Source organism: Leiobunum rupestre, chromosome 2 (genome assembly GCF_980474605.1).
Source record: "Leiobunum rupestre chromosome 2, qqLeiRupe1.1.hap1, whole genome shotgun sequence".
Taxonomy (NCBI): domain Eukaryota; kingdom Metazoa; phylum Arthropoda; class Arachnida; order Opiliones; family Sclerosomatidae; genus Leiobunum; species Leiobunum rupestre.
Genome location: NC_143385.1, coordinates 19,834,797 through 19,847,869, shown reverse-complemented (window position 1 = coordinate 19,847,869; position 13,073 = coordinate 19,834,797). Strand labels below are relative to the sequence as shown.

The following is a 13,073-nucleotide window of genomic DNA, read 5'->3' as shown; positions in this document are numbered from 1 at the left end:
CGCCTAGTAAGCGCGGTTCTACTCAACTCTTGGTAGTCACCGATTTGTTAACGAAATGGGTGGAAATTTTTCCCTTGCGAAGAGCCACCACAAAAGCTATTGTAAACCTGCTTATTGATCAGGTATTTACGAGGTTTGGGCTGCCGCTCACAGTAGTTAGTGGTAATGGCAATTTGTTTCCAAAATTATGAAAGACACTTTTAAAATACTGGGTGTCAAAAACAGATACACCTCGTTCTATACCCCACAATCTAACCAAACGGAGAGAATTAATAGAACCCTTTCCACCATGATAGCCACTTATGTGGATGACAACCACAGAGATTGGGATGTTGGCATTAGTCAATACGCTATGGCGCTTCGTACCGCCTCCCAAGAAGCTACAGGCTTTACTCCGTCTTATCTAAATTTCGGCCGCGAGTTACGTACCGCATCGGGCATCGGGCCGAATGTCCTTCCTTCCGACGTTATTAGTCCAGATCATATTAGCTCCCACGCTTTGGAAATTAGGAATAGAACGACAGTTGCTATCACCGCAGCCAAAAGTAATTTAGAGGCTGCGCAGGCACGCAATGCGCGATATTATAAAAAACACCATAGAGATGTTGAGTTAGGTACTGGTGATCAAGTTTTAAAGGGTACGCATTTTCTTTCCTCCGCTGGAAATCATTTCACAGCCAAGTTGGGCCCCCGTTGGGATGGCCCCTTTCTGATCGCTGAAAAATTGTCTACCCTTATAAACTAAAACGCTTGGACGGTGCTAAAATTCTTAAGGGTACTTTTCATATTAGAGAGTGGAAATCTTTTGTCGCCCGTAATGCCGACCCTGCCCCTTTGGTTGTCGCTCCTACAGCCGACCTTAGTCGTCCTAACAGCGCGGCGAGCCTGTTTAGTCACACTAGTGATGGACATTCCACCTCGCGTGTGTTACGACCCAGAAATCCCCTTACGGGACGGGTAAGGAAGTTAATATAGCTAATTTCACATTGTATTATATTTTTGTCACTACCCTGTATAATTGTCTTAATGTTTATCTTTGATCGTACGGTCTTGCTTATTTGCAATTTTTATTGTTTTCGATATGAGCTCTTGTTAATAATTTGGTACCTTCGTTGGTTTTATCCGCAGTGTTACATTAGTGTGTGTGTTTTTTTAACCTTTTGGGGATACTTGTCTGACTTCCCACATTTTATTGAAGCGAGGCCGCTTCAAACTCAGTCGGGGAGATTTGTAACATATTTTACAATATATTATATTTTTATTTAAACTCTTTCGGCTTGTTGCATTTCCTTTCGGAATATTGGGTTTTTCCTGGTTTCCAAACCTTTCCACGCTTTCAATGGTATTGCCCCCATGGTGCAATAAGCGCTTGGCATCCGCTGGAGGCTGGGGTTTTCGGGGTTGTTTCGAGTATGGTGCAATACGAACGACAACTTGGGCTCGGAGAAAGGAAAGCGAAGAGACAGAACGTGGACGAGGGAAGCGAGCGAGAGGTCAAGGAAAGTTTTTTCGCGAAACCGCGAATAGTGAGTCGGGTCATCGTATCGGCATCATCGGCCAATAACCGCGACCGTCCGCGTATGGGCTTCCTCAGCCAATTCTGTTGCGCGACAGAAATGGGCGCGTTTTCAAGCCATCTATCGAGGGACTAAAGAAGTCATTTGTTTATAGGACTGTTAAAAGTGTATAAGTATTGTTTTATAATATAGTGTTTTAATTTCATTTAATAAATACTGGCCAAATCAAATGTTTGTATGACCCATTAATTTTTATTACATTTCAACTTGTAGACACTTAGTTATTCCTCGCTCTCTCCCTAAGTTTTCTCTTTCCGTTTGGCGACCGGGCTATATCTTTTTTTCAGGGGAGGATGCCAGAGGTCGCTACATCCCGTGCAGACTCTTATGTTTTTTCAAACGATATTATGACGTCACAAGATTTGCAACTTAAAAGAGACTGTGCCACGCGGAAAGAGGAGATTACGCATCTTGTCACGAAGAAGACCATTCAGTAAAATTCATAATTAGTTATGTCAGTGTTATATCATTTACTTTAAGTAGACGGGCTGGACTAAATTGTAAATTACTCTATTATGTTTTCTGTTTAAATAAAAATAAAGTTATTATCAAACCATCCATACTCGTTTGTTTTGAATTCTAAGCCTAACCGGGAATTGAGTCCAATAACATTTATATGTAACCGTGAGTATCGTTGGTTGTTGATTTATTGAAATAAGACCAGATACCAGTTACAACTTCAAAGATTTTGTTTGATGAAATAGCCAAGTTTTCAAGCGCATGTATTCTATTTGATTTTGATTAAGTTTTCAACCACAAAATTTTAATGATGTTATTTATAAAAAAACAATTAAAGTTCCTCAAGCCCTTAGTCCATAAATTGTTAATATTTTGTCTTTTCTTTATATTCAACTTACGATATTTGATCAATTATGAAATAAAATGCTTGTTTTATATCAAACCTTTATACGGTATTGTATGATATGTAACATTAAACATATTTTTAGTCTTAAGCGTTATGATTACTAATTAAAGTAAACACAATTTAAACCTAAAGGCGTAGAAAGGATTAAAACTTATATGCCATCTAAGGTAAACAATTAAACATGTTTAAATCCTAGACCTAAACATATGCAGAGCCTAAACACGAAACGGTCTCAAACGTTTTAAAAATTTAACCTAAGCACATCCCCAATCTTAACATATTTGACGTTAACACAGTTATCTTTAAAAACTGTGTAATACGCCTTAAATCTGTGTAAAACATATAAAATCTGTGTAATACACATTAAAGCTGTGTAATACAAATAAAAACTGTGAAACACACGATATCCTTTCCAGATAGAAGTAAATACATAATGAATATTGATATTTTTGGTAATACATATGAGATCTTAGGGTAATACAAACCAAAGTGTACACCGAAATTCGCAAATGGTTAGACCCTCGTATGTTACTTGCGCTTGTCTTTCCTCCTTTTCCAATCACTCAGTTGGAACTCTGGATCCAGCGGGGTTCTAACACCTCTGGCGTCACTCATAGCGTACTTTTTCGGAATTTATTCAGCGTATTTGGATTAACTCAAGGACGTAGATCTGTTTTCTTCTTGTTCTATGCCTATGGAAATCATTTGGTTCGCTTTGCGTGAATTCACGTGTTTCAAAAGCTTTGTTAATTTTTTATATTAGTCGTTTTTGGAAAAATTGAACAGCGTCGTCAAGCCTTTAATATATTGGAAAATTTATTAATTAAGATTATATTAAGAAAGACCTTAAAAAACTGGCTCTTAATTGTCCACTAATTTGAAACAAGGAGTGAAAAACACAAAAAATTGTCACTGAAAATTCCAGTTTGCTCAGTGTTTTATTTAAACTCACGGTAAAACCTTCTATAACAATTAAAACTTAACCAAATTAGATACTTATTGAATTGCTTTATCTTTTTAAAATGCTATGGACTTCGGAAACTGACTCTGCCTTCCACGTCCTTCGCAACTGCCTTGTCACTCACCCAGTAATTCCACATCCTCAGTGGGATCAACCATTTGAAATATTCACTGATGCTTCTGCCTACGGTATCGGCGCCATCCTGAAACAACGGATATTCACCAATAGCATGTCATCTCTCTGCAAGTCGGCTACTGAACGCAGCGGAGCAAAACTGTAGCCCTACTGAGCGCGAGTGTTTGGCAATCATATACGGCGTACAGCAATTCTGTTCATATATCTATGGCCGGCCAGTCAACATCGTCACCACCATCACCGACTCTGTTGGTTGACGTCTGTCAAAAATCTCAATGGACGTCTTGCTCGGTGGTCTTTAACTCTACAAGAGTTTGATCTGGTGATTAAACACAAAGATGGTCGTAAACATTTAGACGCCGACGCCCTGTCACGTGCACCATACGATCCACCTCCGGGTGGCGCTGAATCACTTCTTCTGACGACCTCTACATCGTCATCCAACGAAGCACCCGCCTCCACCGAACGGCTCGATAATTTTGACATACACGCTCTTCAGGAAAAAGATCCGTACATGTACAAGCTGATAAAATGTTTGGAGGATCCAAATGTCCCCAGCAACAGAGCCCATCGCTAATTGATACTTCGGTTAATTCCATATCACTTACAACCGAGGTATTGTCATTCGAAGTTCCTCTATCACAGTTTGCTATTGCGGAGCTTTCGTCATTTGGCGTTTCTTCGGTGTGCGATGATTCATCCTGAACTATGTCTTTCTCTTTAATATTATTACGCGTACGATCTCGAGAGGGTATTGCTACAGCTAATGTTGGTTGGCAGGGTAAATCTTTAAATGACAAGTTTACAAAAGGAACACAATTGGGTTTCAAACTTCTTTTTGGTTTTGTACTAATAATTTCAGATTTAAAATCTCTTTCAAAATCGTCAGATGCAAAATGATTTGAAAAAATGCGATCATATTTTGGATTTATCTTCACTGCGGTTGAATTACATTTTGATACCCATACTAATCTCAAATTCTTATCTGATGGAAAACGGTGATAAGATATAGATTCATTTCTAGTGGAGTGGAATTTGTTTTCACATCCATAGACACAACATCTGACGCCAGGCATTATCTAAAAATTTAAATCTTAATTTTCTTTCCAACTTTACCTTAAAACTATCACTTTTACAATATCACTATTTATGTATAATAATATTAGGCCTAGGCCTTATGCTAAGGCTTATGGAATCGAACTTATTAAATAAGCTTCTAAAAGTTCTGGGTTTAATGTCAGCTAATACTGGAAGTTTTAAAAATTTAGAGAATATAATACTTACAGAAATGTATATGAAGTGCCAAAAACAAGTGTATAATTGAAGCGAAATCGACCGCACGTATTTATCTTCTATACCGCATTTTTTCTGGTTTCCTTTTTTAGGAATTCGACTGATTTCCCTAGCCTCTCTCTCTCTTCGCGCTCTACTACCCTCCCACGGCTTGTTTCTGGTTTCCTGTCAACCAGTGACGTCACTGAAGGAGGGCCGGTAGTTGGCGAGCCCCCCAACGTACCCGCTGAAGCGCTTCTCTACAGACCCCGTCGAAATAGCTAACCTTATTATACGCAATATTTTACCAACCTTGGAGCTAAGTTATCACTGAGGCGAACATGTGGTTTTTTTTGCTGCTTTCCTTGCACGACGGACTTCCCCGTCCCGGGCCAGTCTTTTGTCATATACTCTATATCAATGTTAACAGAGTACACTACCAAAAGCAGAAACCACAGAGTTCGCTGCCTTTGTTTGTGTACTCAAGTAATATTGATTTCGACAGGAATCCATAACGCTACTTCGAATGAATAACGGCTTCGATTCCCCGCCGTTGTGGCGGAACATAGTAGGCGGAGCTTATAAGCCTTTGTTTGTCACTGAATTTGACGTCATTTAAAGCGGTATAAGCGTTTTTAGCCCATCCCACAATGTTCCGCCACAAAATACCACAGGGGATATGGGGAGATACTCATTCCAAGTAGCGTTATGGATTCCTGATTTCGAGTATAGGTGGTTCAAAAGGGAACGTTTTGTTAGGGCCATTTAGGACTCTTGGAAATTGGAATTGAATGGGAGTTCTTTTTTTAGGGGGCTAGATGACCAATTTTTAAAAATAAATAAAATTTAAAAATCACATTTGGAAGCCCCAGAGGCAATTTTTTAAAACTTTTAGAGGCCCCTAAAATAGGCCTAAAATTTTTGAACATAGGCACGTGCCTACTTGGGCCTACTGCTGGCGGGGGCACTGATGAGATTTCTATGCTGCCGACCGTCGTCAACTGCGGATTTTGGGGCGTCCTACGGACGAAAGAAAGATCCGAGTGTGGCGTCAATCGGATGTCTAAAGGACGATTTTGTGTTTGCTGGTTACACAATGTGGTTTTAAGAAACAGCGTTGCCAGATCTGAAATTATCGTATCTAGGCCAAAAAATTATCGATTTTCCTGGATAATTATCGTACATTTCTTTTTAGAAGTCAATTTGACATAAAACAATTATACATTGTTTAGTATAACATATTTAAAACTATTTTAAATACCGTTAATTACATCCAATAATATAATAAAATATCCTACAGCAAAGTATTGATCTGTTCTATTTAAAATATTTTTATAAATTAAACTTTTTATTTTCCAACTTATGGCTTTCTTTTACAAACATTAATTTTAGGCAAAATATGCCCTGTGAGGCAGAGCAAAGGGACAGCTATTAAATAAAAAATGCTTTTATCAAAGCAGTTGAAAGGTTGAATTAAGGGGGAGTTGTTGAGATCTATGAAGGCGCAGATATTGAAAATGTTTTAGGTTTAAAGAGTTTTGTTTTTGGAATTTTCAAAAGCGAAATATATTTCTAAAATAATTTCCATCGATTTTCCTCACCTTTTATATATTTTAAAACCCTTCCCTTAAATTTGAGCCTTGAAACTGTAACAGTAAACTGAGAAAAATTTTAATTGTGAAGGATTACGTGTAAAATGACAGCATTTAACTTCTATATACACATATAGAGTAGTTTCACTCAAAAAGCAAGGGTGACGTCGTATCACGTGACACTGAAATCACTGTATAAATACATATATAACAGAAACGGAACTAGAAAAAGTCATAAATAAAAGAGATTTGCAATAATTTTAATCTTAACGGTGTTCAAGTTAACAGATAAAATTTTGATTTAACTACACTGTTAGAAAATTCTGTCCAAAACGGGTCAAAATATGGTCCAAACGACTGACACTGAGAATATACCGATTTTTGGCCAATTATGGACGGTAATTAATAATTCCATATTTGGACCAACATTTTCGAATCCATTTTTGTACTTTTCGGTCATATTTGGTACCGATCACTAGCTCAAAATGGTTCAAAAATGAACTTGTTGCACATTTCAGCAACAATTATGACTATTTTGGACATATTAGAGTACTAAATTGGTCGATTTAAAAACCTTTTTTGGATTAATACTGGTCCCTATTTGAATAGATTTAACCCCCGTTTCGGTCCGATGCGAGTCCCATTTCGGATCGATACGTCTCCCGCGTCGGACCACTTCGAGTCCCGTGTCGGACCGATACGAGTCCCGTTTCGGACCGATACGAGTCCCGTATCGGACCGCTTCGAATCCCATTTCAGACCGATACGAGTACCATTTCAGACCGATACGAGTCCCGTGTCGGACCGATACGAGTCCCGTTTCGGACCGATACGAGTCCCGTGTCGGACCGCTTCGAGTCCCATTTCAGACCGATACGAGTCCCGTGTCGGACAATTGCAGGACCCTTTATGTACTGATTTTATCGCATTTTTGGACAGATTTGCGTACAGCGTTGGACAGATTTTAGCGCATTTATGGGAAGATTCGAGAAACATTTTGGATATACTCAAGTCCCTTTTTGAATAAAATAGGGCACCCCCATAGACTGATTACAGTCCACGTTTCGGGGTTTTCGAGACCAAAGAAATGATTAATGGCAGACTAATTAGCCACTTTCACAAATTAAATAGTTTTCCACATTCCGATTAACGTATGCAAATTTTATTCGACACAAATGAATTTAGTAATACATTAAACTTTTCGTAATTTGGTCTTAGAGGGACATTTGATTCACAAATTTAATTATGGGGGTAGATATTTTTCTGGATTAATTTTAAATACAACTTTCTGAATATATTCTAAGGTTTTAAATAGTTTTTTAGGGAATTCCATTTGAAAAGCATAATATCCAGCAAAAACGGTTGCGACTCCATGTTCAATGCTGGAAACTTCGAATTTTCCATTTTCAATTTCCACGTCAAGTAAAGTTGTTGTGAAATCAATATTCGCTAAACAGAGCGTTGGAGTTGCAGATTTGGGGATCTATATTTGGTAATATTAAAATAAATAATTACAAAAATGTTAGAACTATTACCACCAAATTTAATTAAATAATTGGTTAAGACGTAGGCAATCTTACCTCGGTCGTAAAGTACAAATCATTGGATTCCCCAAAAGAAGAGATGCTCTCATTTCCATATATGCAATATTAAAATAATTAAATAAAATTATAACCATTAAATATTTATAGTTAATTGTAAAGTTAATTACGTTTAAAAGCATCATCAGAAGAAACATTTTTCTTTTGTTCGAGGATTGTTATAATTTCTTTGGCGTTTTTTCGGGTCCTGACACAATTTATCAATTTATTTGCGATTGGCGCAAAGTGATGAACTATAACTTGTTCAGCGGAGGGTCTTATGTTTTGTAAAAGGTTTAACTCTTTAATAAGCTAAAAAGAAACATAGCATTAAATTTTATCGTACAATTCTTGGAGTTTTTTCAAAACCTTGTACCATATTTCTTTTCTTGAGAATCGGAAATATTTCTAAAACATCTTTTACATGTTTTGTCGATAAGTTGCCGTTCGCAACATTTTTTCCTCTACCAGACTTTCGTCAAAATTCGCTTTATCTAATTCTTTTTTAAGAATTTGCAAGTGTGAATTTATGCTTTCAGGGTCCTCGGCCATTCCATTCATGAGCTATTTTTAAATTAATTTAAATAAATTTATATTTTCAAGCTAAATGATAATAGCTCATTTATCAGATATTTAATTTTTACCATTGAACTAAATCTTTTCTTCTTTAAATTATCCTTTAACAAGACTGTATTTTTTGAGGTTTGATCATTGGCAACGTCTTTCTGTAACTTTCTCTTGGCATTTCGCTGACTATTTCTCATTTCTCCCACAACAGTGACATCCTTCTCTTGATTTGCAATTTTCTTTTGATCATGTTTGATTTTCGTTCGTAGAGTATCCATCCATGATTCCTGAAATTTAGTTTCACTGAATACATACATTTTTTTTATAAATTGAAAACAAATATGAAATACTCACATGCATCTTCTAAAAATGGATGTTTCGTTATGAGGGCTTCACCAATTCTATTATACTCGGCACTACTTGGGTATCTGGAAATATTTTGTTTACAATGTTGTAGAAATAAATTACAGTAATTAGTTAATAAATGTTACGTTTTTATATATCTTGAAACGTCCTCGTATAATATTCGGATTATTATAGACCTGTTGGGTCTTAAGAATACCTCGGAACTCTTTTCGGATATTAGTTTATTTATATTCTCGGGAAATCTGGGAATTTGATATGGTCGTGGAAGACCAGATTGTTGTGAACTAGAGACAACTGATAAACTTTGAAGAGCACTTGTTGAATCACTAGTTGAAATTTTTTAAATTATACATTACTAATAAGCACAAACTCTATCTGTAAATAGAATAAAAATACCTTTTTTGAAATGGTGCATCTCTCATTTCATTAGACGGAAACGTCTTATCCATAACCTTTACAATTTATTTCAGTTTTGATTGATTTTTTGGTAAACCTTTACTGAAATCATGATCAACCCAATCATTACACAACCCATTATCAAAAACTTGCACTATTTCAATATTAGAAATGGAAAAATGTTTTTGAAGTTTCTTCAAAAATTCATCTTTGGAACTGTTTTCCGAGCAGGAAAATATTTTTTTTGATTGTTCGAAAGTGACGTGATAATCCATGTTGAAAACTATGAAACTACAAAAAATCAGTAAATGTGAAACGAAATTAACACACAAAGTAATTTATTTATAACATTTTAGTTATTACGGTATACAGCGCAATTTGGATTTAAGACATTACGAAATACATTATTTATCGCTAAAGACTCTATGGTTGAAAATTACTACGTTCTTTTTTTCGAGTTCTTAACTTTGCATAGGAAAACTATCAATTTCTTCTCCCGGTTTTATAAAATGCCATTCATTTAGCTCTTTAATTTCGTAACAATTGAAATGATTTTTAAACTTAATACAGCGTGTAATTTGACCACAAACAAACCATTGATTATTAATCTCGCAAATAAAATAAACTTTCATTAACAACGGAACTCCGTTATTCGATATATAAATGCAAAATAGGTAGTTTATTTTATGTCACATATTCTTTTCGAAATACCGAAGCAAACTGAGTAACCACAGGGTCTTTTTCAGATTTTAGATATTTTCGTAATGCTTCTTTAAACAAAATGGGTAATTTTGAATAACTTAATTTTATTGACTTAAAGTAGTCAACCCTTTCAATGCCTTGGCCACCACTAATTTCCCAACACTGAAGCATCTGATGGCGTTTCGAAAGAGTTGTGCCAATGCTTATAAAATTGCGACAAGCACTGGCAATATTTTTGAAATATTGATGTTTCGCTTCAAAGCGCATACACCAAAGCCGTACAAGAGGTCCAAAATAAGAAATCAGTCTGGCATAGTGAGTTAGGTAGTGTAACTTTGGCGTAAATTTTGAATTGGGTAGCTCTTTAAGCAAATGATTTAAGTCAATGATAATTTCATACAAATAAATTAACCATGATTTGTCAATGATAGGAGCTATTATTACATCTTTTATCTCTACTAAAATTAATATCAGTTGCCAGTGTTTGTCATTAGGTGACATAATCGAGCCAAATAACAGCGAAAAAAAATGTAGCAGACAGCTTTTTTGAGCTGCAGTACCTACTAAGTTGCAGCCTTTGCCAGTCAGAGTTGCTTTAGTTATTGGCACACTTTTGTCTTTTCGGTGTAAGTCACCATAGGGAAAGTATTGAATGGTAGAATTTATATGATCTAGGGAACATATTCCATTATCTATCATATATTTAATAGTAAATTTTAATAATTTGGGTACAACTCCTTCAAAAAAATCATGCATGATGTCGGGTGGAAGGCTTTCCGTTACTTTAAAGTGAGGCAAAACGGCGAAAGCCGATGGGCCATTCACTCCATATATTTTAGAATTTTTAGGGTTTTCTCTAACTGCAGCTAAAAGATATTCGTGTAGGTCTTGCGTTCTTGGTGTCATTTCATTTTCATCGAATCGTTCGGATATGTGACCTTTTATTATCATACAAAATCGGCAAATTCTCCCGGATGAAAAACATTGGGAGAAGCCACCAACTCCATGACTTGCTAGATTGTCCCCAGATATGGTTGCTAGGGCCCCCTTCACTGTACTATTTCCAATTTGAAAACCCTCATTCTGAAGAACAATTAGGTCTTCTAGCAAAGGATTGAAACATTTTTCATATCCGTATTTCTTAAGAAAGGTATACTTTATAACCAAAGCCAAATTAATAGAGCTAAGCTTGCTTCTGAATTTAGTGTGAATATTTCCCACTGTAAAATATACTAGGGTAACCTTATGTAAACCTCTCTTGGTCCCTAAAGGATTATTTAACTCAACTTCGTCGAGATAGAAATGAAGTCTCAGAGCTAACGGATCAGAACCAAAAATTGGGTGGTTCTTACAAATTGAGCCATCGTTAAAATCAGCGAAACATTTTTCATTTGATTTTTTTAAATTGTTGTATTCTTCCCATACATCATTACATGATAAAAGGTTCTTAAGAACTTTAATTATTGGCACGTAGCTCATAGTTTCCTTGAACACCTTTTTGTTCACATTTCTTGTTCCGAGAATATAATCAACAGGTTCAACTAAGTTTAAATTGTCAATACAATATATTTTAAGACCGTATTCTGTTTTCATAATATCAGTTAGGTTTCTAGTAATATTTGAGTTTCGTAATCATTTTCATTATTGTCCACCCCTCTAATCTGTTTAACTACAATTTGTATACAACCTTCCAAAAGTTTAGAGATACTTTTAGAAATATTGGTAGCGAAGCTGCTAGGAAGTTTAAATTTTTCACGAATTCCTAATGCAGTTATTGCTGCGCGTTTTTCGAGGTTAACAATGTCTTGATCTTTTTTATCAATTGTATAAATATTTATTTTGTCCAGAACTTAATCTTCGTTTACATTTTCTGAGATAAAGTCGTCTGTTTCATTAACTGTTTCGCAGATTACGTTTCTAGGAATTCCTTTGTGCATGTGATGCCGATAAACGTGAGTTCTGAGTGATTCGAACTTACTAAACGTTTTATCGCATATATTAAATGCACATTTAAATTTTCGACCACGTTCGTCAAAATGTAACGTTCTTAAATGACTAATCCACGAGAGTGGCGTATATCTTTTCAGGCCACACAAACAACAAATGTAAACTTCAATGGCGTCTTAATGCTTTTCAATATCACAAATACTCTGAAAATAGAATACGTTGTCAAGTCCTATTTAATCTATATTAATATTTGATATTGTATTATTTTAATTGGTTTCCCATTTTAATTTTAAATACTAATATACTTTTATATTGTACTTATAGTTTTTATTTTTTAATCTAATATCCAAATACACTTTCGTTAGAAAAAAGGGTTAAAATATTTATATTGTTATAATTGACCATTTAGGTTACCATAGAGCACTCTAGCGGTCAACGTAAGAAGCTCACCTAACTACTGGATTTTTGTCTGCTAAGGTCGTCTACTCACAGTCTAGTAGAGGCTTAAAAGGTTTAAGCCTCTGCTAGACTATGAGTAGATGCCCTTTGCAGACGAAATCCAGTAGTTAGAGACAGAGCAAGAGCTGGCGGAAATTTTGTCCGTTCGCGGTGCAAGGGGATGCTAGAGAATTATTTATTTTGTCGCTAGCTCGCTCCGCTCAGGTCAGGTTTTGGTCAAAAATACCCGCTGGGGTTTGTCACGCCATAGTACTTGAATTGGAGATATGACAGATTTGAATTTTGCATCGTGTTTGTGTAAGATGCAAGAGAAATGAGAGTTTGTTAGACACATTTACATTCCAGTGGGAATATGAGATCTGAGCAAGGACTACTACAAAAATCCCCAGCCCCCAAAAAAAGGGTTTTCACCGACGAGAACAGGTTCCCAGAAGTAAGGCAGTCTTAGAGCCGGTATAATTGAGAAAGGGGGCAACGTAAAAACGGGTGTGACAGAGCCGGTATTTCAAAAGCGGCGTGACGTCACGCCGACAGGATTTCAAATTTGTTAACAGAAACATCGATGTGTACGCCGCACAAGTCTCCCAAAATTGAAGAGTTTTTGCAGGAAATCTCTGATCACGTGTTCGTGCGCCATATTTTCAGAGCTGAACA

General features: G+C 36.1%; 1 protein-coding gene across 1 annotated transcript; it reads left to right on the top strand.

Annotated features, from left to right (window-relative positions):
* The first annotated feature begins 289 nt into the window (after positions 1-289).
* On the top strand, positions 290-745 carry LOC149956307 (uncharacterized). Its single transcript, XM_090166842.1, has one exon. The coding sequence runs from the start codon at positions 290-292 to the stop codon at positions 743-745; it is 456 nt and encodes a 151-aa protein (XP_090022968.1).
* The last annotated feature ends 12,328 nt before the right edge of the window (positions 746-13,073 follow it).

Coding starts and splice junctions, on each gene's coding strand:
- LOC149956307 (XM_090166842.1), top strand. CDS start 290: ATGATAGCCACTTATGTGGATGACAACCACAGAGATTGGGATGTTGGC.